The 23,901-nt window shown below is 52.4% G+C and overlaps 1 protein-coding gene across 1 annotated transcript in view; it reads right to left on the bottom strand.

Annotated features, from left to right (window-relative positions):
- The window catches only part of PRIMA1 (proline rich membrane anchor 1), a 59,106-nt gene that overhangs the window by 4,701 nt on the left and 30,504 nt on the right, over positions 1 to 23,901 (bottom strand). The window contains exon 3 of the mRNA XM_063088491.1: positions 8,892 to 9,021. Coding sequence (XP_062944561.1) covers positions 8,892 to 9,021 — 130 coding nt within the window. The remainder of the gene's footprint in view (positions 1 to 8,891; positions 9,022 to 23,901) is intronic.

The raw sequence follows: 23,901 nt of genomic DNA, 5'->3' as shown, positions 1-23,901 counted from the left end.
GCAGGGGAGGTGGAGACACAGAACAGCTCTGAGGAGTCTGAGAAGGGGGCTGCCCAGCTGGCTTCCCATCTCACGCAGCCCTGGAAGTCTTTGTTTTCAATGAAATGAAGGTTAAAGGTCGCAGACTTCCCTCTTCTGAAGGCATTCATCCTCCCCACCGCCCACCCACCCACACATGCGCACACACACACACTACATATCCACACATGTGCACCCGTGCACAGACAGCCATGCATATACACACCCACACATCCATATGTACATACACATACACAGGAACACATGCTCGTACACCCACACGCGTGCACACACACACAGTTCCACAATAAGCCTCCTCAGTAGACTGCAGACTTCCCCACACTTGAGTCAAGAAGCCAGAGGAAACCTTTCGGGGCTGCTGAGGGTGTGACTGTGAGCAGCAGCAGCCCCATTTCCAGCCTCCGTGACTGGGCAAAGGTCCCCATGCTCAGTGCAGCCAGCTGGGAGCCATCTCCCAGGCTCACTGGTGCAGCCTCCCATGCTGGGCAGTCGCGGAACTGGCGCCTGTGAGCCTCCTGGGCGTGCCTTCTCCCTGGGGGCTGTGAGCTCGGCAGGGCCGGGGCAGGGCCCTCACAGCCCATGACACTCCCTTTCCCCTGCAATCCTGCTCTGCAGCCTGGGATTTATTTCAGGGAAAAGTCCTTCCCAGCCTGCATGCTGGAGAAAGGACGCCGGTGGCACACAGAGCCCAGGACAGGGGACCTACAAGCTAGCTCGGGCCTTGGTGACTGTCCTTCAAGCCCCTGAAATGCCAGAATGGCACTGGGATGGAGATCCCTGCTGGAGAGACTGGGAGCAGAGGCAGCCCAGATGGCTCCCATCTCACTGGGGTCTGGGCACCTGCCTCCTGGGCTCCAGGGACAACGTCCCCCTCCCATCCCCCTCTAGATTGGGGGTCAGGGAACACCTCTGAGTGGATGTGACCTTAAGCTGAGTGGATGTGACCTTACCAGGCAACAGAACCAGTGGGGACAGGCAGCTACCAAATGTGGGAGCGCCCTTGAATACCAGGCCTAGGTCTCAAAAACCGTCCCTTCACCTGGTTTTACTGTCACGAAAAACTTTCACTGGCGACAGGAACATAAAGCCATCTGTTCTTCCTAGAGGCAGGTTTCCAGTAGAGGCAGGGATAGTTCAAGCCTGTTCTGAGCCCCTGGATGCTCATGCCAGCCTGGGTTCCTCTGTGTCCAGGGGCTGGCGAGGTCAGGTAGGAAGGAGGGCCCACTGCCCCGGGCCAGCCCACCCCAGTGTGGTCACTATGGGCACCATCGGGGATGCCTGCCCAGTACAGCCTGGTTAACATAGGGGGCTCCTGAAGCAAACAAGGGGTCTGCAGATGGTGTCTGTGACTGAGAAATGGCCTGTCCATCAGAGCTCCCAGACTCAGAAAGAGGCCCCAAGAAGCAGGGGCCCGCCTGGGTCTGCCATCAGCCGGCCTGAGCACACCCTTGGCCTGCTTAGCTCTGTCAGTGGCACGTCTGCATGGCCCCACTGCCCCAGGACGCTGGGTGGAGGCTCATCCTGTTGTCTGTCTCTCCCCGCCAGGGGGGTTGTTTATCGCCCATCACAGCGGGTGGGTCTCCTGGGGGTGAACACATAAGCCCAAAGCAGGTCAGGATGCCCCAAGCCCCCGAGCCTCAGCCCCTCTTGACCTGCTCTCTTCTTGGTGGGAGGATTGTGGTGATGATGGTGAGAGATAATGGTGGCATCTGGGACTCAAAGGAAGCCTTGTGTTGACCAGGGAAAAGCTAGAATGGCAGTGAGGCCTGGGGAAAGGTGCTGGCCTGGGAGTCACAGGATTGAGTCCCAGTTCTGCAAAAAAGCACAGGCGCCAGCTTCTGGAGCCCAGCCAAGGTACCAAAGGATGTAAGATGGCCTCTGAGCAGCCAAGGCTGTGCGGCAGTGCTCAGCTCCCGACCCAAAGAGGCCCTTCCTCGGAGTAGACTAACTTCCGCTTGGCTGGCAGTACAACCAGATGTGGCGATAGGGATTCCCAGCCAGGCAGATGGCTCTGGGGCGTGTGGGGGTGGTGCTGCTGTAGGTGCATACACGGGCAGCAGGGAGATGGACAGATGGGAACAGCTAGGTCTCAAGCACCCAGTCACTGCATCGGGCCCCACCTGGCCCATGAGATAACTCCATTCTCAAGATCCCAAGGATCCAAGATGCAGTAGATGCATTCAAGGTGAATTTCGTGCTCCTGAAAGTTGATGGCCAGTTGAGGATGGATGAAGAGGTTCCCCTCCTGTCCTGAATTCCTGGTCCTCACTGCTGGCTTCCGGACCCAGCCTACCTTCTCCACCCCCCCCCACGCCCCTCTTCTGGCCTTGACTCTGAAGTTCAGCTAGAGGCCAGGGCAGCGGATGGGGGAGGACAGGGCTGGGCTGGCCCCTGACATAGGAGGTGTGTCCTGTGGGGAGGACGAGGAGGTGGCAGGTGGAGGGGGGGCTCCTCCACGGCGTTCGCAGCCTGAGAGTGTGTCATGCACAGGTGGGATGGAGGCCGTGCCACTCAGAAGCATGGGGGGGTGGCGCTGACTCAGTGTGCCCGCACTCGAGCAGCGTATGGGGGAGAAGACTGAGGAAACTGGGAGGGAAGGGAGCAGAGATGGCAGAGGATCGAGGAAACCAAAACTGGGGGGGTGGTGACGGCCAGGCATTTAAAACTGGGCACATGACATTTACTCCTAAAGCAGATTCTACTTCACCTACCCAGATAGAGAAAAAAATGGATATACTGCAATTCTAAATAGAGTTTGCCAATTTCAAAGGTGGAATCTGGCAAGTCTATATAAACAAGCCTCTATTCATGCCACAGAAACAGTCACCGAGTAGTAGCTACATGCCGGGCGCCGTGCCAGGTGCTGTCGGGGAGAGAGATGAGAAGGACCAGAAGATGACCGCTCCCCATCTGACGTGTGTGCGTGCGTGTGTGTGCGTGCGCGCGCACCAGCACTCACACATGCGCGCGTGAGCACACGCCATGTGAACACCAACGTGTGAAACTAATTACAGCAGAAAGAAGAATCGTAAACTCAGGGAGAGCTCCAGCTCCAGCATTTAGGCAGGGAACAGAGAGATCTACACAAGTCCAGGGTGGCATCTCAGAGGAGGTGGTACTGGAGTCGGGTCTTGAGTGGGGAGCAGTAAGGATTCAATTAGAAGGGAAAGGAACCAGGCACTGACCAGAGAGAGCTTCCTGAGTGCTCAGTGAACAGGGCTGGAAGCCTCTGGGACCTGAGCCATCTGTCAAACAAGGGGTTGACCATGACGGTGGAGGCTTACTCTGGCTCAGACTCCATGGGAAACTCACCTCCACTCTTCCCTAGCATTCCAGCTGCCCCAGGTAATCAGGTCTTCACTACAAGCCACACATTCAGTAACAACTAACCCTTCTCTGGGCCACCCCAAAGCTCCCAAAATAATGTAAATTATAAACAGAAAACTCATTTCACTGATTTTCTATCGAGTCTATGGTTCAGGAAAGACTTGCGATAAAACCCACGAAGTAATTAAGCTAAAAGCGATGTGAGAGAGAGAGGGAGAGAGCTGAATAGAGTAAGTTCCCAGAGAGGAGCCTCGTTAGAACCATCCAGCTTGGAAGGCTGTTGGAGAGGATAATCATAGCCCAACAGCTGGGCCACAGGCTCACCAGTCCACCTGGAGAGGCACTGTTAACTCCAGGAAAGGAAGCAAATCATAGCACCCTGCGTGGCTCAGCTGTGAGCAACGTTTACATTGTCCTGCTAAGGTCAACACTGAATGGACACCGACCCCGCACTGGAGCTATCCATAGGTGGAGGATGGGCAGAGAAGAGTTTCGTGTGTCTCTGTTGCAAGGGTGCTGATCCTTGCCTCTCCCATAGCGGAAAGTCAATGGATAATATTTTAAATAGAAGGAAACTTCAAAGAGTGGTATATGCATCACTTAGAACATGGAGAGAAATACCAGGAGAAACAGCTAACAGTTAAAAGTGGTTGCCTCTCAAGGAGGCTTGGGGGAGAAGAGGAGTAAGTCGGGAGGCTGTTTGTCTTAATAGCCCTGTGGCACAGCTGACATTTTAAACTCTGTCCATGTATTACTTCGATAAAAATAAAAATTAAATTAAAAGGTAGTAATGAATGTGCAAAGCCCTAATCATACTTTCCAATCATTAAGCTCTTTTAAAAGGCACACACTACATGCCTGACTCTTTGGGAGGCAGGAGCAACCCCTTTCCCGACCTCCTTTCCCCAATTACCCTGTCTCCTTTGCTTTTTTCCCTCTTCCTAGCCCCTATAGTCTCTTAAATCACTGGTCTGCGTGCTTAAACTGCTTCCTCCACTGCATCTCTCTACATCCCTGGTGCCTGGTATCGTCCCCAGCACATAGTAGATGTTCAATAAGTATCTGTGGGCCAACGATGACTTCCTGAGCAGCCACGTGCTGGTCAAGGGTTTTCTAAGTCACCATCAAAGAGAGTTGAGCACTCAAAAGTGTTTGTTCTCCAGGAAGTGGCTTGACCACGAGCAGCTGACGAGCCGAGTGCCCAGCAACATGGGGGTACAAAGGCAAGCTCAGGCGTGCACACTCAAGGCCACGCCCAGGAAGCAGCATGCTTGCTTAGTGCCTGCAATTAAAGATCTGCAGGATCGGCCGCCCTGTTCTGCAGCCTCTTATTGGTCTTTTAGCCAATACCCTGTCAATGAGAAGGAAATGGCTGTCAAGTGACTTAATGGTAAACGATGGCATAAGGTAAAGATGTACGCCGTGGACAGCCGAGGAAGGTGAGACACGTGAAGGATGTGATCGTCAGAGAAGCTGCAAATGCCACACCAGGAGAGTGGCCTCCTCCGTGAGAGTCCACAGGGTGTCTCCCTCTCCCTGCCTGGCTCTCCTACCTGGCAGCGGGCACCCCGGAGCTATATCTCCAGGACTCTGCAGGATTATTGCATCTCCCACCCTGATGAGCACTGTGGTCCTTAATTATCTGAGCGATGGAAGGACCGAGGGATGGTGGGCCGCCTGCGATCTTGGGATGGGAAACAAAGGCTTGGGGAGCTGGACGGAGACTTGGAGGACCTCATTTCACAGAGAAGGGAAGTAGATCCACAGACGGAAGGGACGTTGCTGAGCTGTGCTGGGGCTGGGAATAGAACTTGGGGGTCTTGACTCCCGGTCCTGGTTCTTGTAACAGTTTCAGAGAAACTGTCCTGCTGTCTGAAACATGTGCAGGTCAGGCCTAGGGTTGAGGAGGTGGCCTGGGTGTTGGGCACAAGGGTGCAGAGCACTAAGGGCTGTGGGTCCTGCTGTGGATAAAGAACTTGTTCATAACAAGCTCAGGGCAACGAGGCCACCAACATGCAAACCGCATGGGCTCCGCATGGCTGGGGACTCTCTGGAGTTTGGGTAGTTGACAGGGGACTTGGGGGCCATTGTGTGTGGTAGTCCCAACGAGTAACACCCTTCCTCAGTTCCTGGACCTACTGATGCACCTGCATCTAGGAAATCTTCCTGGCCAGCAAGTCTGCGCAAGGTGCTCCTCCCCTGGGATCCCCCAGCCTCTGCGCTCCCTGGGCACCATATCACCCAGCAGAGTTGGGACTTGGAGAAAGTTTGTGGAGTCACAGGATGAGGTGCTGATTCACCAAATCTGTGTCTAGGAAGTGCTGAATAGACGCCACCTCTTGCAAAGGTCTATCCCCCTCCAGCCAGGCCACGGACAGATGTGAGGGCTCTGCAGGGTGTACCTTCCACATCTGTAACTCAGTCCTCAGTCTCTTCCCACCCTGCCGAGGCCTGTGGCCCTGTGGCCAGAAGCTGGCATCTCTAGAATCCCTCCTTCCTACCCCAGTGGATTCTAGAACCATCCTCCCAGGCATCTAGATCCAAAAGACTGTGTTGGGGCCATTCACAAAGATGTCTCAGAAATCCTCTCCTAGGACTCGAAGCTGTGAGAGTTTTTTAAAAAAGACGGGTATATCACTGAATCTACCATTTAATGGTTTTACAGTGACATGGGACACTTTTGTTTACTGAGAGTAAAGGCATGTTTCAGATGAATTATTGACCAAAAAGAACTGGCTGTGAGCAAGAAATCCTCCATTTACTCTGGAGAGAAATGCAGACAGGCAGATCCTGGGTGAGATGCTATCACTTACAGTCTCAGCTGAGGTCCATGCCTGGGAGGCAGCGAGGGCACCCTGCTTTCCCACGCCAGCTCCTGGCATCTGCTGCCTCCTTCTCTCTCCCTGGGGGGTTAAGCCTCCCTCCCAGCCTTCTTCTAGGTGGGTCTGGCAGAGCCCCCTCCTGTCACTGAATGCCTGTGCATGCTGGGACACCCTAGGAAGGCTGGGTCTTATTCCTCCGTGTCCCCAGGTGATGGATGCAGAGCATGCTGCTGGGGCAGAAAAGGGACAGTGCTGCAGTCTTCATTTACACCCCAGCTGCCCATTCCCCTCTCTCTCCCTGCCCTGGGCCCCAGGAGGCTGACCTTGCTGACTGTATCTCCTGCATTGCCCTGCTTATGCCTCTAGGGTTTGGCCATGGGAGACCTGAGAGCGTGGAGAGAGGCTGGGGCATTTCCTCCCGCTTCCTCCCTGTTCTGGGGCTGCTTCTCTGGCAGGTCCAACCATAGCTCCTGCTGGGCAGCTCCCCTGGTGAGCATGAGTCTCTGGCTCTCACTAGGTCCCCATGGCACTATTTCCTTCCCTTGCCTGTCGTCCTAGGGGTATTAACTGCTCCCACTGCTGCCAGTCCCTGAGCGCCACTGCCCCATTCGCTCCTGGACCTGCCCACGCCCCCCAAGAAACCCTCAATGCCCCTCCCCTGGAAGGAGCCCCACCCCCACCCCAAAGAAGCGCCTCCCACCCCCGGAAAGAGCTGTCTGGAGCGAGTTCTGTTTTTTTCCAGGATGCTGATAGACCAGGAACCAGGAGCTAGAAGTGGAAGGGGACAGAGGGCAGACAGGAGGCTTCTCTGAGGGGAGCTCAGCATGGTGCCCCCATACCCTTCCTTCCTGGGAGATCCCCCCACACAGCTGAAACCCCCCGCAACCAGTTGAAAGCTGAGCACAGCTTTGGCGGGACAGCGCTACTGTAGCAAGATATTAACGTGAGTTTGCTCTGATATGCTCTCTTTCCTCCTCTGGTTGAAGCAGGTAGCACATTTCTTCAGGGAGGATTGGGGCAGGGAGGTCCAGTGTGTGTGTCGGGGGTCGTTCTTGAGGGGACTGGCAGCACATTCCCTGGTGGGACACACTCTTCCTCAAAAACCCTCAGTGGCTCATGGTGCCTGGTAATGGTGGCCTCCCCAGTCAGGCTCACGGCTCCCTGCAACCTCATCTCCTGTGTCACAGGGTCTTCCTGGTGCTTTCGCTCACACGGGTGCCTTTGCCTGCAGTGCCTCCCCTGCTTAACACCCTCCTCCCTTCCAGCAGGCTGTCAGCTCAAACGCTGTGCAGTCCAGATCAGAGTTCACCATGACTCCGCTGGACACCCCCAACAGGCTGCCAACACCTCCCGCAGCCTCGTGGCCCTTATCAGCCCCTACCCTGCATGGTTAGGTGAGCAATCTGTAGGTGCAGCCAGGGTCTTACCTGTGCCCACAGGCCTGGCACCTTGTAGGTGCCTACAAAACACTTGGGAACTGGACTAGCCCTGTGCCCTGGGAGACTCTAGCATCCACCTTGGTTTCCAAGGCCAGGCCCCTGCCCAGAGTCACAGGGTCTCAGAGCCTTGGGCCTTTCTGTCTGTCCTTCTGGCCTCCGAGAGGCACAGACACGCCTCACCACACCCCTGGTGACCCGTCTTCCGCACCTCTGAGGATGGTCAGACAGAACATGGAGGTCTGTTCTCAGTCCAACACTGGAGTTAAACTTGCCAGTAACACGGCACTGCGGTCAGGGCTGGACTTTGAAGTCTCCTAGTTCTGGCTCCAGTGTTTACTGGCTGTGCCATCCGGGGCAGCTGCCTAACTCCTTAGAACCTGAGTTTCCTCATCTGCAAAATGGAGCTGATTGGGAAAAGATGAACTGAGAGAACACTGGTGAGACGAGTCCAGTGCCCAGTCCAGTCCCACACCACAGTCATTCCCGTATCATTTAGCATTGTTTTCAGAGATTGCCCTGCAGCATGAGCTTTGGGGGAGGAGGAGGGTTTTCAGTTGGGAGACAGATGCCGAAGGCACGGCCTGTCCTTCATGGAGCTGCCCTGCCTGGCCCTGTGTCCTGTCCCTTCTGCCCACTTGGCAGGACGCTCCCAGGATGTTGGCTTTTCATGGCTCTTTTTCCTGTGTGCCTGACCATGTGCTTGTTTTAAGACTTTTAACTTGATAGTTTACCCTTCCTGCTTTTACATTATTAGAGTGAAATCATAAACAATCGATTAAAAGAGTAAAATTAAGTATTTTGGGTGTTACGATTGTTCTTAATGTGGACCCTCTAACTTTGGGCCTCAGGGAATTTTTTAAAAACTTTCTTAGAAACGTTATATTATTAGCAACTCCTATTATATTCTTTGGTGTTTTGCAATATTTTTTTTTTTTTTTTTTTTTTTGGTATTACACTGTGCCTGGCATATAATTAGTGCTAATCAAATGTTTGTGGAATCAAACCCCTAAAAATGATGGGGGTATTATGTCTAAGACGAACATTAAAACATTGCAGCAATGAAGAAGATAAAAGGAAAAAAAGGAAATAGATATACAGATATAAATCTTGATAACTGTTGAATCGGGGTGAGGGTCCATGGAAGTTCATGTGTGTTTCTGCTTCTTACATATTTAACAATTTTTTTTTTAACTAAAAAAAATGATAGAGGTGGGTGCAGGAGCCCGAGCCCTTGGCTCAGAGCCGGCGCATGGGTGGCACTCACCGTTTTATGGCTTTGTAGCAAATGATGACGAGCACAGTCAGGAACACCAGGGAGGCACAACATACGGCAATGACGATCACCAGCCCCGACCACCAGCTTTCCTCAGTGGGGCATGAGGTAGAGTTGGGGGCTGAAAGAGACAGGAAAAGCCTGAGTCTCCCCTGGATCTGCAGGTTGAGGCCAGCATCAGAGGTGGCACTGTCGTGGGTGACACCAATGCTCACTGCTCTCCATCACCTGGATGAAAACTCTCTGACCTTTCCTGCCGTACCCACCCCCACCCCGCAGAAGATGACATCATGGCTGGCCCCCAGCCAGGCTGGCCTCCAAGTGCCTCTGTCCCTGCCCTGGTGTGCTCAGAGCAGGGGTTAAGAGCCGCGCCCCAGGCCATCCATCCACCCTTGGCATGAGCTAACTGACAGCAGGGTCGGGTTTAATTTCCCATGAAAAATAACAGAACATCTCATTCTCTCAGTTGAGGCATTAAATCCAATTCTTCTGCACGTGGGGGTGGGGAGCAGGGCTCACAGGGGACGCTGGGGCAGGAAGGAGAAAAAGTTTCTTAAGCTAATTTCTTGCAGGAGGCAGGCTCTCTCCTTGGATTTGGCCCGGGTAATGCATGCCTGCAGCCATCTCAGTTTGCATGGGGGTGGCCACAGTTTGGAAAAGTCTGTCATTGATAAAGCACCTGACCCTGGGTGCTACAGGGCCCTCCCATTCTTATTCAATCCACGGAGTCCTTGGGGTGAACCTGTCCTCCCCTCTTGGCATGGGCTGTGTTGGAATAGACCCAAAGGACAGGTGTAGTTGAGGCCGGCTCACTTTCCTCTGAGAAAAGCAGACACCACACAGCCTCATCCCAGAGGTTCTGGGAAGACCCAGAAGCAACTGGAAAGAAGTGCCCAGAATTGCAAAAGAAATGGGAGAGAGAGAGACAGAGAAGGAGGGAAGATGGGAGGAAAAGAGGTGATGGGGGGGAGGGAAGAAGAACAGAAATAGAGAAGGGGATGGTGAGGGAGGGAGAAGGGGATGGACGGATGGACAGACAGACAGTACTATCTCTGGGCAGGTCTTCAAGACATGCCTGCAAAAGAATCAAAACCATGCCCCAGACTCTGTGTCCACTCCAAAAGAGGCACCTGGAGGGGTGCGTCAGTACGTGGGGAACAGGTGGATGGCTTCCCAAAGGATGGCGTGGATTGTGCTTCCTTATTACTGTTATTCCTATTGAGGTGTAATTTACATCTGGTGAAATGCACACATCTTAAGTGTGCCATCTGATCAGCTCTGACAAATGCATGTACCACTGGAAGCCACACCTCCGTCATGACATAGGACATTTCCAACACCCCAAAAGGCTTTCCTGTGCTGCGTTCTAGTCATCCCCCACCCTGAGGGCAACCACTATTCTGATTTCTAAAATCACAGATTAGATTTGCTTGTTCTTAGCATTCATATAAATGGAATCATGTGGTATGTATTCTTTTTGTTTCCTTCCTTTATTTAGCATGGTGTTTTTGAGATTCATCCATGTGCTGCACATCTCAGTGGTTCCTTCCTCTTTACTGCTGAGTAGTACTCCATCATACGTACATACTGTGGTGTGTTTATTCATCCACCTGTTGATGGGCACCTAGGCTGTTCCTGGGTTTTGATTACAGTGAACAAAGGTGCATGCAAGTCTTTGTATAGACATGTTTTCATATTTCTCTTGGATAAACATCTAGGAGTGGGACTGCTGGGTCCTATGGTGTGTGTATGATTGACTTTATAAGGAATTGCGAAGCTGCTGTTCCCAACTGCTTGCAGTTTGTACACTTCGGTGCAGAATAAAAAAAGATGGAAAGAAAACAGAAGGAAGGGAGTGGTTACTGAATTGTTGCAGCTGGGTTAGGAGATCCAGGAAGCCATTACGTGCTTCCCACTGGTTGAAAATCCCATTAACAAATGCAAGGTCCCGAGGGGTGGACCTCAGATGTCATAGAGACAGAGTAGAATCAGAAATGTTTCCTGAGAAATGGCTGGGACATGGATGCCACTGGGCTGCTCTCAGCCAGGGCAGGATCAGGCCTCTAGAAACTCCAACACTAAAAGATATAGGATATAACATTCAAAATAAGAATAAACTCTAAAATAAGGGGAAGGAGGACCAGAACGATTCCCCTTTTCCCCATAATGAATTTCAATGCTTTTTTGGTGAAATATCAAAGACAACATCCTTTCCCCGCAATTCCTTATTTTGGGGTGTCCCTGGCTTGGCTGACTTTTCCCAGGATGACTCAGTGCAGATACAGGCCCCACTTTCCCTACAGCAGCAGCTACTGCTGAAAAGTCAGAAAGGCTACCTTATCATCCAAGGCTATTCTGTCTACATTGGGCCCCCAAACCCCAAAGGTTTGCTTCCTCCTTTTCACTCAATTGCAAAGGGAAGCAATTTTGGTTTCTGTGACTGTACCTCAGGCTGTAACACCTCTGGGCAAGTCCCCAGAGCCATCCCTGCCCAGCAGTAGCCCACAGAAGGTTATCTGACATTCCTGTGGCTGGGGGATAGATCTACCAGTGTGTGGTCTCAGCCAGGGGCTGCACCCCCTCCAGTAAGCACTTGGAAGTATGGGGAGGTTGTCTTTGGTTGCCACAATGAGTGATCCCAGCAGCTGTAGATGTTAATGACAATGAACTGGCTATTCCCACAGAAGGTAGACTTGTCCCCTGAAAAATGCCAACAGGGCCCCTGTTGAGAAATTCCATCAACTTGATTGTAAGCCTCACTTGGAAGTTAGCACTGAATTTCACAGTGCCTCTTTTCTTTACATTCTCTGTTAATGAGGTGGGAATTTTCCTGCTGGTGGTTGAGAGTGTCCTGCAGAGGGGTCTCCCTCTAATATTCAGCAGTGTACTGATCACCACATGCATGTGAGGAAATTACTCAAGGCAAAAAAATGCTAACAGACGAGAAAAGAGGCATTTTGTGAAATCTATTTGAAGTATAAATTTTGGATTTTTCTTAGAAAACCAGCTGTTGTGTTCAAAGAATGCATTCTTATTTATCCTCGACAAAGTCAATTAGAGAATGTTGGAGCTGGAGGAAGCCTAAGAGGCGTGTTTCAGAAAAGAGAATAAATACGGAGGCTCAGGATCAAGAAGCAACTTGCCCAGGGGCCAGGGTCGAGACCCTGATCTTTGGGCTGCAGGCCAGGTCTGTTCCTGCCTGAATGTCCCATTGGCTGGGCACAGCCACTACCTCTTTGAAGAGGCGATCAGACAGCTTATCATGTGTGCAGACTGATGGTTCACATTTGAGAAGATCACATCATGCAGGCACTCATCCATCATCCATCCATCCACCAAACATACTGAGCACGCTCAGTGCCCAGCACTGTGCTAGGAGCTGGGAGTACAAAAATGAATCAGACACAGACTGTGCCCTTACCAGGTCTGGTGCCAGCTGCCCCGTGGACCATTACAACGCCGACTAAGATCTGATTGCCTTGCTCAAGGAGCGGGCAGTCCCCAAGAGAAGAGACATGCACAAATCACTAATATGCAAGGTGAAAGTCATTTGTGGCTGCAGGGAGGAAATCATACAGTGCTAAGGTGGTTCAGGGGTGAGGCGGAGGCTGTGAGAGGCAGGTGGTCAGACAGGGAAGGCTGAGACAATCAGAGTGTCAAGTCCCAGGAATGAGGCTGCCCAAGCTCTGTCTCCTCCGTCACCCCCTCTTGCTCCCAGCCAAGATTCTGCAAACATGACAACAGGGCAGGAGCTGTCCTGACATCTCAGGGTCACAACACCCTCTCTCCTGAGACTCCATGAGGCTGTCTGCTGTATTCATTAAGCGCTCCTGACGCCTGTAAAGATGATGGCACTGGCAACCAGAGAGAGCAATTTAGAACCACCCAGGCTCAGTTTTGCCTTATCAGAGGAACTGCTTTCTTTTCAGTTAAGAAAGTCACCCTTAAAAGCTCTGGGACTTCTGATTCCAGCCAAGATGGAGTAACAGGGGCCCTTCCACCTGAAACATCCAAAAAACCATACCAAATATACAAAACAGTGGTCTTCAACACGGTGGCCATCAGGCAATGAAAAACAGTGATTCTCCAAGAGATCGGAAACAAGTGAGGGGCGTGTCCCGCTGGCCCAGCTTCCTGCCTGGAGGAGATTCCCAGCAGTGGTGCAGGAGGGAGAAGCCAGGCAGGGCCCGGCCAGCTCCGCAAGTTGGGGAGATGGAACTGAGAGTCCAGGGAGAGAACGAGACAGATGGGGTCTTTCCCCAAGGGAACGAGCAGAGTAGAGGAAGCCAACAGTAAACAAATACACCAACGGAGATATAAGTACACCTGCATGTCATCCATGGCAAGTGCTGTAACAGAATCAGAAAAGAGATCAAGATACACCTACAGGTGTCTGGAAAGAGGCAGGTGGGATGGGGAGCTTCGGAAGTGCCCATCTGAATGGTAATTCAAGGAGGCTGAGGAGACCAAAGAGATTCCCCTGGGGGACTTGTGGTCCCTTCAGCAACTCTTGATGACAAACGCTTCCCCTATATTCCTCATAGTGTCTTGTGACTATCAAATGAGACCACGGAGGCAGTATTTTTGTGGGTACCAGGAGTAGCAACCATCATTTACCCAGTGACAACTTCCAGGCACTAGGTGCATAGCCCGCGTGTGTTCCCCTTTTAGAAGTGGGGAAACTGAGGACACATAGGCTTGCAACAATACTCATGGTCAACTCAGCACACATTAATGGGTGACCAGCTGTTAGAGGTGTTTGACTGATGGGAGCAACTGAGTGAGGGATGACTGAATCAAAGGAACAGCGAGTAGGTTTGCAACCATCTCAGCTTGGCAAGGCATCTTTCAATGGTAATGCAGTCTGGTTCTAGCAGGAGGGAGCAATCGCTATGTTCTTTGTTTTACAGTTACTTTTCCATCATGAGACGGAGGCTTTATCCACACTGGGCCTCTTGACCCTGTGTGTGACCGCTCAAAGAGGCTGGCCGTCACTCACATAGCTCCTGTTTCTTGGGCACAGCCTGAGTGCTGGGCGCTGCTGGTGACACTGTGGGCGTGCTGCGGGCCTCTGGGCCTCATTAGATGTTTCTCCTCTAACTTACAAAGTCTTTGGTGACTCACACCCAGGCCGCCTGAGTGTTTGCTGACTTCCCCAGGAGCTGAAAGGGCCATGTGCTTAATTGGCCTTAATTACGGTCAGGTGAGGAGGCGCCACCTGCAGTCGTGTGCTCCTGCTTCTGGCTTCCTCAGCAGCCCAGCTCCCAGCCCAGCGGCGGGCCATATGCTGGCAATTCTGTCTAGTGCCGGCTTGTCCAGGGACCCTGCACTGTGGAGATCAGTCTCAGTCTCCTTCAAGAGTCTAACGTCCATGCATGTGCCTCCCAGACCAGAGAGGACAAATTCAGCCTTTCCTGTGGGAACTGATGGCAGATGCTGGCCTCGGCTGGGAGGCATTTCTCCGTCTTGGGGTTGGATGGGCTTGGTGATGCCACCAGGCACTGGGCATTGGAAGCAGACAGCTGGCCCTTAGAGGGTGGACGGCCCCTTTCTGCCCACTCCCTCCTGCCCACCTGAGGGTCTTGAGGACACTGTCCAGCACATCTAGGAACAATGCAAACATGTGGACTCAGAGCACACACTGAAAGGTGAGCACCTGTTTCAGAGTATTTATGAGCACGCTAGCTCTTTGTCCCTGTCCCCCCCCCAGCTCACCTAAAACATCCACTGGTTTCATCTGGCTCACAAGGACAGCGAGGGGCTGGGAGCTCTGCCAGAGACTCATGTGAATCTGCTTCATAGACCCTCTGGACAAAGAAGGAAACTGAGGCTCAGAGAAAGAGGGGCCTGCCCAAGGCCACACAGGGACCAGACCCAGGTCCTCCCATCTCTCAGCTCTCAAAGGAGAGGATTTCGCAGAAGTTCCTTCACGGGCTGACAACCCTTTCCCTACCTCGGTGCTCCCAGCCCCACCCCATTGGCCTGCTTGACACAGATCCAAAGTTCACTAAGGAAGGATCGGCTGGGGGCAGGGCCTCTGCCTCCCTATTTCATGTCCCGCCCCCACACAGAGCCCATTGTCTCTGGGACACAAGGGACTGACTCTCAGCCGCTGCTCTCCATGGGCACAGGGTACCCACGGGGAGGCCTGTGCCAGGGTGTCCACTCCCCATGGGCCGGGGGAGCTTGGGTGTGGGGCCGCTCACTCATTTCTTAGCCTGAACATACCAGAGTACATGGCCTGGACTTGAAAACCACAAATACAAAATCGAACCTTGTGCCTTATGCCAGCCTCTGAATTAAGTCTCCATTTGTAGAGAGAAATCGAAAATCTTTGGTGTTGCTCTAGTGAACACAGAGCCCATCCGCGCTCAGCGTGGGGACCCTTCCAGCCCTTCTCTGGCGATGGGAACTTGGCTCAGGCTACTGGGTCCAGCACAGAGATCTTATTTTTCATAAGCCCTCCTAATTCCTCCTTCAAACCAAGAGTTCCCACAGCAGGAAGGCCCTGTCTTCCACAGGTAGAAAGCACCCCCAACAGAAAGAGAGGCAAAATTAGCCTCCCAGAGGATGCAGAGTTCCTGGGGGCTTTCCTCTGCCCTCTTTGGGGTTGATCTGTCTCTTCCCCCCACCCCTTCTGCAGCCCTCCTGGAGGCTCACACTGCTCTCCAGCCCCATGCAGGCGCCCCCTGCCTGCTGCCCCCAGCTGGGTTGTGGGGGGCGGCCGTGCTGAGCGTTCCCTGCTCTCATCCTCTGGAGCTGGAAATTGGGGGTCCACAGAATCGCATAAAGCCTTGTTGAGCCCCTGGCGAGGGGTTCAGCCAGACTACACCAGGACTGTCTTGGGCCTTCAGAATGGCGCAAACCCAAGAGCCAGCCAGGACAGACCCCTCGCTGGCTTCCCCGGGAGAGTTGCCTGGGGCCCTCAGTCCTCCCCTCACTGCTGTACAAGGGGCCCTGAAGACACACTCTGTGCCCTCAGCACCTGCCCCACGTGTGCATCATCTCTGAGACCCCCAGTCTGGTTGGCCCTCTGTGTTGGAAGCATCCAACAGTGAGCTGGGCCTCCTGGCCCTGACCTCCTCCCAGCCTCAGGCCCAGCCTCAGCCTGGGCATTCCCTCTGCTGTCTGAGCCCCACAGCTAGGCTATTAGCACCCAATCCTGTGGCTGCTCCCCTGATCCCCTCCACCTGCCCCTCCTCTTGTCCACTGCCTCTCCCTGACTCCAGGCCTGTGCTGGTTCCTGCTGGGTTATCAGGGCTACCTCCCCACCTGGAGGGCTTCTCCTCCCTGGGGTATCAGTTGTCCAGTTCAGCACAGTCATTATCTGCATTGGCTTTGAATCAGAGGGACCTAGAGTTAAAATCCGGATTCTGACTTTGGACAAGTCATTAGTCTGTCAGATTTAATCTCAGTTACTTTCACCATAAATTTGGGGAAAATAACAGAACCTCCCCCATAGGCTGGTGCAAAGATTAAGTGAGATAAGCAATCAGAGAGTTGGCAACAGACCCCCCTTGGCTGCCTACCCATATTCTTCCCCCACTCCTTAGCAGAACCGAGAGTCTTCTCCTGTATACACCCCGCCTCCCTCAGGGAGGTGGATCCAGCCTAGAAGGTGGGTTTTTGGTGGTCTCAGGCAGATCTGGTTGTTTCAGTCCTTCTGCCCCTAATTGGTTTAGGGGTCATGCAGTTCTGGGAAAGACTGGGGCAAGGCAGCTTTGCAGGGCATGGAGGTCAACAGTCAAGTTTGAAATTCCCATACACACCAAGGGAGACGGTGAGCAAGCAGCTGAGTCTGGATTCTGAGTTGAGCCAGGTGGGAGGTGTAAATGTGAGAGTCGTCGGCACCCATCTCTGAGGCTGGCTGAGCCCATCAAGTGAGGGGGTGCAGAGAAGAGAAGAGGGTCCAGACCTGAGTCTGGACGCACCTCCGCATGGGAAGTCCAAGGAGCAGTGGAGTGAGAGACCAGCGAGGAAGGGGGCCATGGCCATGTGCAGTCCCGCCACCAAGTCAGGGAAGGACATCAAAGGAGAGGAACAGGCCAACTGTGTCCACTGCAGCTGATGGCCAAGTACATGAGGCTGACACCTGACTGCTGGCTGGAGCTGTTGTCCACCGCGAAGTGGTTTCGGGGGAGTTGGGGGAGGAAGCCTAACTGGGGCAGGTGAACAGAGAACGTGGTGGAGGAAATGGAGACAGCAAGCATGCACTAGTCGCTGGTGGAGTTTGGTTGCAAAAGGGAGCAGCAGCGTGCGGCTGTGGCGGGTGGAGAGGTGAGGTGAGAGGAGGGTTTTAAGGTGGGAGGCAGTGAATGTGTGTGCATGTGTGCAATGGGTTGGCAGGGAAGGAGTGGACAGTGCCCTGAGCAAGTCAGCCAGGACGGGCCGCGTGTAGGCGGCAGAGGGTCTTTGGATGGAGCCCGAGGTGTGGAAAAGGTGGGAGGACAGCGTGTGGGTCCAGGTGCTGCAGGGGTTGGTGACAGGCGTTGGATGCATCAGTCCTCCCAGTGCAGAGGGAAGCCAGCCACTGAGAGCGAGGAGCAGGGGCTGAGTGGGTGGACTGGGGGACGGACGACGCGCAGGGCACCGCGAGGCTCGAGGTTGTGAACATAAGGCCAGGCGAGCTCCAGAGTGGCATCTTGCTCCAGCCCCTTCAGCTGCACAGGGCCACCTTAGGGCAGGCCGGGAGCGGGAGAGCTGAGACTGGTTAGGTCTAGCGTGTATGATGAAGTGAGCACAGGGCGAGGGGGTGAAGGGTGCTCACAGGGATGGAGGACCGTGCTTGACCATATGAGGAAACTGAGGCACGAAACAAGGTGAAGGGAATTTGCCCAACTTCACTTGGGCAGGTGCTGGAGCTTGGATGTGAACCCAGACAGTCTGGCTCCAGGGCCAACCTGTGACTGGTACATGGACAAAAATACACAAGCAAATCCACATGGAGCCACGAATTGCTGAAAGAAACACTTTGGAGAAAATGAGATGAGGTGATGAGCGTGAGTTACACTGTATGGGGAAGGGGAAGATCGGTGTCACCTGGGGCATTGGGGGTGCTTCTTCGATGAGATGACATTCAAGCTGAGCCCTACAAGGTGGAGGAAAGAGGGCAGCACCATGCAGGGGTTCTATCTGGGCTGGCCTAGGCTAGCAAGGGAAGGAATGGGGGCACGGCAGCTAGCACCCTGAGTCTTTCTGCTCCCCCTTGCTGGTGGCTGGGACCTCCCCACTGATGCCTGGGTGAGGGGCTCTGGATCCTTCCATCTGTGATTCCTGACCTGTTGCTCGTGCTCCACGGGCCTCTCACTCCTCTGCGTCATTCATTTCTGCTGGGTGTCCTGGGCACGGAGCCCAGTGTGGTGGCAGTGGCTGCTTATCGTTGAGGGCACTGTTCTCAGGCTCGGCCCCTGAGGGGGCATTTAAAAAAAAACCCCATATATTATTAGTAATTGTCTCCATCGTTCCTGTGCCTAATTAGAAAGGAAAATTATGAATTGGGCTTCTGTCTCTATGGCGAGGGTAGCCATGGCTTTTCCCAAAGCAAGAGAAAGAGCTGGATGGAGGCTGGGGCAGGAGCTGAGAACAGCAGGTCACTGCCTGGTATAATTAATTATGCTTCTGGTGGTGATGAAAGAAAACGTCTCCCCTTGTTCTTTGCCCAAACAACCCTCTTTGTTAGGCTCCTTAAGGCAAAGACTTGTTAGTCAACGGCACGTACTCTTAGTAGTCGCGGCACGCCCTTTTTCTGGTCCTTGCCCTCGGTCCCCTCCCCAGATTGGCTGAGGCTTCTGTTCCCACCCAGGACCACAGAGGCACTGCTGTGCAGAAGGTCGCCAGCTTTAAAACTGTGCCGCGATGTTAAGAGGTGACAAAATGCTGTCACGTCTGGGTGATCACTTGAGCCCACCCTCTTGCCGCTGTCTCCTCACCATTCAAGTGCTAATCCATTCGGTCACTCAGCACATCGCTCTTAAGAGCCTACTCTGTGCCATGCACTGTGCTAGATACTAGGGACATGGTGGTTAGCAAAACAGACCGACCTTGCCCTCATGACACTTATAATCTACAGGAGAAGGGACCTGAATTAAAGAATCACTAAGTAAACTCAGACTGTGATTCCTGCCTCACCAAGACACTTAACTGTGTGCGTGCCTCAGGCACAAACAACAGGAAACTATAAAACAAAAAATAATAATGCCCTGACTGGAGAGGCAATGTGAGTAGACTGAAAATAATAAGCTCATCTTTGCTTGTGAGAGGCTCATGACCTTGGGATGGGAAAATGCTCCCGATGGTAAATACGAGTAGCAAATGCCCAGCAGAGCCCCAGCATCTCGTTGACGCTCAATAGATCCTGCATCACTTCCTCCTCTTAAAGAGGGCACGTAAAGGATGAAGGGGGCCTCATGGATCCCCATCAGGTAGAATCTGCTCTGTCTAAACAGTTGTAATTGTTTTGAAGAGGGGCTCAGGGGCAACCTGGAGAAATGGTTGACAAACTCTGGCCTGATGGCCGAACCCAGCCTACTGCCTGTTTTGCAGATAAAGTTTTATTGGGACACAGACACATCCGTTTACATATTGTCCATGCAGCTTTTATGCTACATCAGCAGGGCTGAGTAGTTGCAACAGACACTGCACAGCCCGCAAAGCCTGAAATATTTACTATCTGGCCTTCTGCAGAACATTTGTTTACCCCTAACTTAAGGGAATCTTATCTGAGATTCTAACAGAAGCTTAGAAGAGCGGTCTGAGAGTACCCTGAAAAGTCTGTAGTCATACCACCCTGAATGTGCCCCATTTCATCTCAGAGGATCCTGAAATTGTACCCAAATTTGTATTTTGCGAGTAAACATTCCACTCCTCCCATTTTATTTCTAGAAGGGCCCTTTACTCCGAATATCACACCAATGGCCTGGTGGGAGTCTCTCAGCATGTGGCAAAGGGCTCTATCCTGCCCAGGAGTTTCAACAGTGACAATGTGGTGAGACAGTAAAGCACAGCAGACAGACAGAACCAAGTCTGCATCCTGACTTGGCCACTCTGCACCTGCTAAGTGACCCCCAGAGAAAGCACAGATTTTACAAGCCTCAGATTCCCACCTGTATTATTTCATTTCCTGTTGCTTATGAGAGAATACCTGAAACTGGGTAATTTATAAAGAAAATAAACTTCGTTTCTTATAGTTTTGGAGGCTGGAAAATCCAAGGTCCAGGGAACACATCTGGTGAGGGCTTTCTTCTGGGTGGTGAAGCAGGCTCTCCCATGGTGAGGATGGTAGGAGTGAGAGCATTAACATGCTCACTTGCTGTCCTTATAAAGCCATCAGAACCACTCCTTGATAACCCATTGAATCATTAACCCATTCATGGATTAACCCATTCATGAAGTCAGGGCCCTGGGATCCAATGACCTCTTAAAGGCCCCACCTTTCAAATACCATACATAATTGGATTTCCCACCCTGTTAATGCTATTAAATGGGGGTCAAGTTTCCAATACATGAACTTTTGGGAGACACATTCAACCCCTAGAATCATTCACAAAAGGGGTAACAACATTCTCGTGAAGGTTGGTGGGAGCTGCTTCCCACCTGCTGGCTGGGATGCAGGGGACTCTGCTCTGGATGCAGAAAAGGGTCCCTGAAACTACATGTCTGACATTTTGGGGCACCTGCAGCTCTTCTTTGGGACACTGGGCTAGGGCTGCTGGAGTAGCTAAGCACAAGATGGGGTCCCCCAGAGTGTCTTAACCAGTGACTGACAAGTGCTGAGTGTGAAGGTCCAGCCACTGGTTGGGGACACCTGTGAAGCTTAACAGCCCTCCAGAGTTCCCCTTTGGGATCAGGCTGAAACTCCCTGTCCCACCTGTTGCCTTACCAGTCTCCCCGGGGGATACATCCTCTAAAAATCCTTGTGTCAGGGTCTGAGAGCAGGTTCCATGTCAGGAACCCCAGACATGAGGTCACCGGGGTGCTGGAAGCTCCTGGCCTGCCTTCTGAAGCACCAAACAAAGATGAAGTGATATCCCAGTGAGATGCATGTGAACGTCCTATGTTCTGGACGATTCCATCTCAGAACCTCTCTTTGCTAGTTCTATGGACAGAGCCTAAATCCTGTTTAAAAGGGTCCTTGTTGAGGGAAGCTAAGAATGATTTTCGTCCAGGTAGGGGCCAAAGAGGGATGATGGCACAGCTGAGAAAAATCACTGCTGTTCAGTTCAAAAAGGAAGAAACCCGAAATATCTGTGTCTTTGGGACAAAATCATAGTATTTAAAGAGGAAAAAATATCCATACTGGTGGTCCAGAGGTGCATGTCCAATGCAGTAGCCACTAGACACCTTAATTTAATTTTACATCAATTAAAATGAAGTAAAATTAATAATTCACTTCCTTAGCTGCACTAGCCATATTTTAAGTGCTCGTTAGCCGCACGCGGCTAGTGGCTACCATACTGCACAGACACAGATCATTTGCATCTCCACACAGTGTACCGGATGGTACTGGGCCAGAATGACAGGAGGTGGGTGTTCCACTTCTCTTTCCAAAAAGGCAGCCAAGGGCAGTCTTCTTCCCCCACTGAAAACCAATTGAGACAGCCACGTGTGTGACGCCAGTGCTGTCTGTTCTCAAAGCACATTTTTCTTAAATGTTTCTCTTTGATTCTCAGATCCCCTCCCACTGAAACAGGCAAGGCAGGAATTATTAGTCCTATGTTATAGAGAAGGAAACTGAGGGTTCCTAAGGGTCAAAGAGGCAAAGCACAGAGCTGTGAGTAAAGCGGCAGAGTCGGGGCTTCTGAGGCCACTGTGGGGACTTCCCATGACAACGAGAACAGCACAGCGGCGGGAGCCCCTCTCCCAACAATTCAACTCTCTGCTGAGCAGCCTGAGCCAGGCACATTCCAACCACCCTTGGCGCCTTTGCTCTCTCTTTCGTAGCCACACGGCTTGGTGAGTGGAACACCTGGATCTAAAAAGCGGTCACTATGTCTTTGAGGTAGTAACAAAGCAGAGGGCTGCCCGTGGCTCCTGCCTCCTCGAAGGCCACTGTAGTGAAAAGGGGCCAGGCCCGAGGCCCACACAAACCCTGCTGTGGCAATACCATGGACAACTTCTGTGATTCTGGCCTGTCCAAAGGATGGCACATACCGAGATGGGCAGACCTAGCAACGAGCTCCTGCCTGGGCATCTCTTTCTCTATCTGGACAAGCAGCCCATTCTAAAGATCAAGGTCACACAACAGGGGTTCTGGCATTGCCACTAAAACCCTTTGAACTTTTGCAAGTCAGTTCATCTCTCTGGACCTCAAATGCCCATCTGCTCAGTGGGAGGAGTGACTTTGGGCTAGATCAGGGGTCTTCAGCCTTGGCACAATTGACATTTTGGGCTAGATAATTCTTTGTGGTGGCGGCTGACTTGTGCACTGTGGGATGTTCAGCAGCGTCCCTGACCTCTACCTGTTAGATGACAGTAGCACCCCTCCTCTAATTGTGATGACCAGATGTCCCTGGGAAACTAGGAGAAGACAGGACTGGAAGATCTCCAGGGCTCTTTTCCTGTCTCCTGCACTTGTGTAGAGACTGAGGCATTCAACACAGGCACAGCCAACCATGCAATGACTTGGCCTCCCAGAGGGCATTGCACCAATCCCAGAGAGTCCAACTTGATGGCCTTCCAGCTGGGACATTCTAAGATTCCAAGCCAATTGTCTTCAGGATGACCCCCAGCTACTCAGAGGCTGCACAGCGGAACTGTCTGTGACAGGGTCCAAGAAGCCAAGGCATTATTTCCAAGGCATCCATAATTCTCTCTGCCAAGGCAGGGACAATGTGCCTTTGCCACCCACAGTCCAGTTTATTCTACGTCTGAGAACAAGGAACCCATTCACTCTTGGGAGGGGCAGGGGGTGGAGCGGCAGGGTAGGCCCACATCTCTTCCAGGAAATGGTGGCCTCTGGCCTCTGACTGCTGGCAAGGATGACACAGGAACTTGGGGGCAGAGAAACAGGCGCTGCTCATATTGCCTTGTTTTTCTCTGGTGGAAGAAGGGGGCATAAACCAATGAATGCTCCTCCCTGCCCCACCTAGCAGAACCTCACCAGCTTGCCCAGGAGGAAGGCCCAATAATAGGGCCACCTCAAGGCCACTGGGGACCAACCATTGCCTAACTGGACAGATGATACCGCCCCTCTCCAAACAGGACTCCCTGGATAAATGGAAGGCACAGTGAGGCAGGGCTACTTTGATCTATTCCAGGCAGAACAGCTCTAAGTCATAATGCCCAGTGCCAAACCCCAGGAAACATTAAATCCCATAATGCAAACTAGGAACAACTTCTCATCATAAAAAGATGCTATCATCGTGATTTATACAGTCACGGTCACTATCGCTTATGTTCATGCAGGACACCTAACCTCTGGGCTGGCTCTGCTGGGCTGTCTCTGAGCCTCCACTAGGGTTCATTTTTACTTGTCATCTGCTGGCAAATGAGCGAATGTCTAAGGTTCCGGAAAATGTTAGGGATGAAAATAAATTAAACAAACTTCAATTCACTTAATAAAAAAATAGTGATGATGACAGTCATCTCCTTTGCTGAGCACCTGTCAAGCACCACTGTGCACGTGCCATCTATCTGATTCACCTCCTGGGTGTCACTGTCCACATTTGCAGAAGTGAGGACAAGCACAATGAGGAGAGTTCAGTGGTGGAGCCAGGGTTCCAGGACAATCTGATCCCAAAGTCCCTCTTCTTTCTACGACATCCTACTGCAAATCAGGCAGAAACCACTGTTAACGGATTTTTAGCGGCGGGCGCCTCGGTCTAGCTTGAAGAACAGACTTTAACGTTGCCTGGGACACCTTGACCTCAGTCCTCTGGTTTCCTCGAGGAGTGTCCCTAATCGTACTCCCAGCCTTCTCCAGCCCATTATCCACTCCTCCCAAGGGCAGACAGCAGGACCCACTCAGCCAAAGGGTTTGTGAGAACTGAGCAAGCCCCAGGAG

This window comes from Cynocephalus volans, chromosome 3 (assembly GCF_027409185.1).
Source record: "Cynocephalus volans isolate mCynVol1 chromosome 3, mCynVol1.pri, whole genome shotgun sequence".
Lineage (NCBI taxonomy): Eukaryota > Metazoa > Chordata > Mammalia > Dermoptera > Cynocephalidae > Cynocephalus > Cynocephalus volans.
This window is presented reverse-complemented; position numbering and strand designations above follow the sequence as displayed.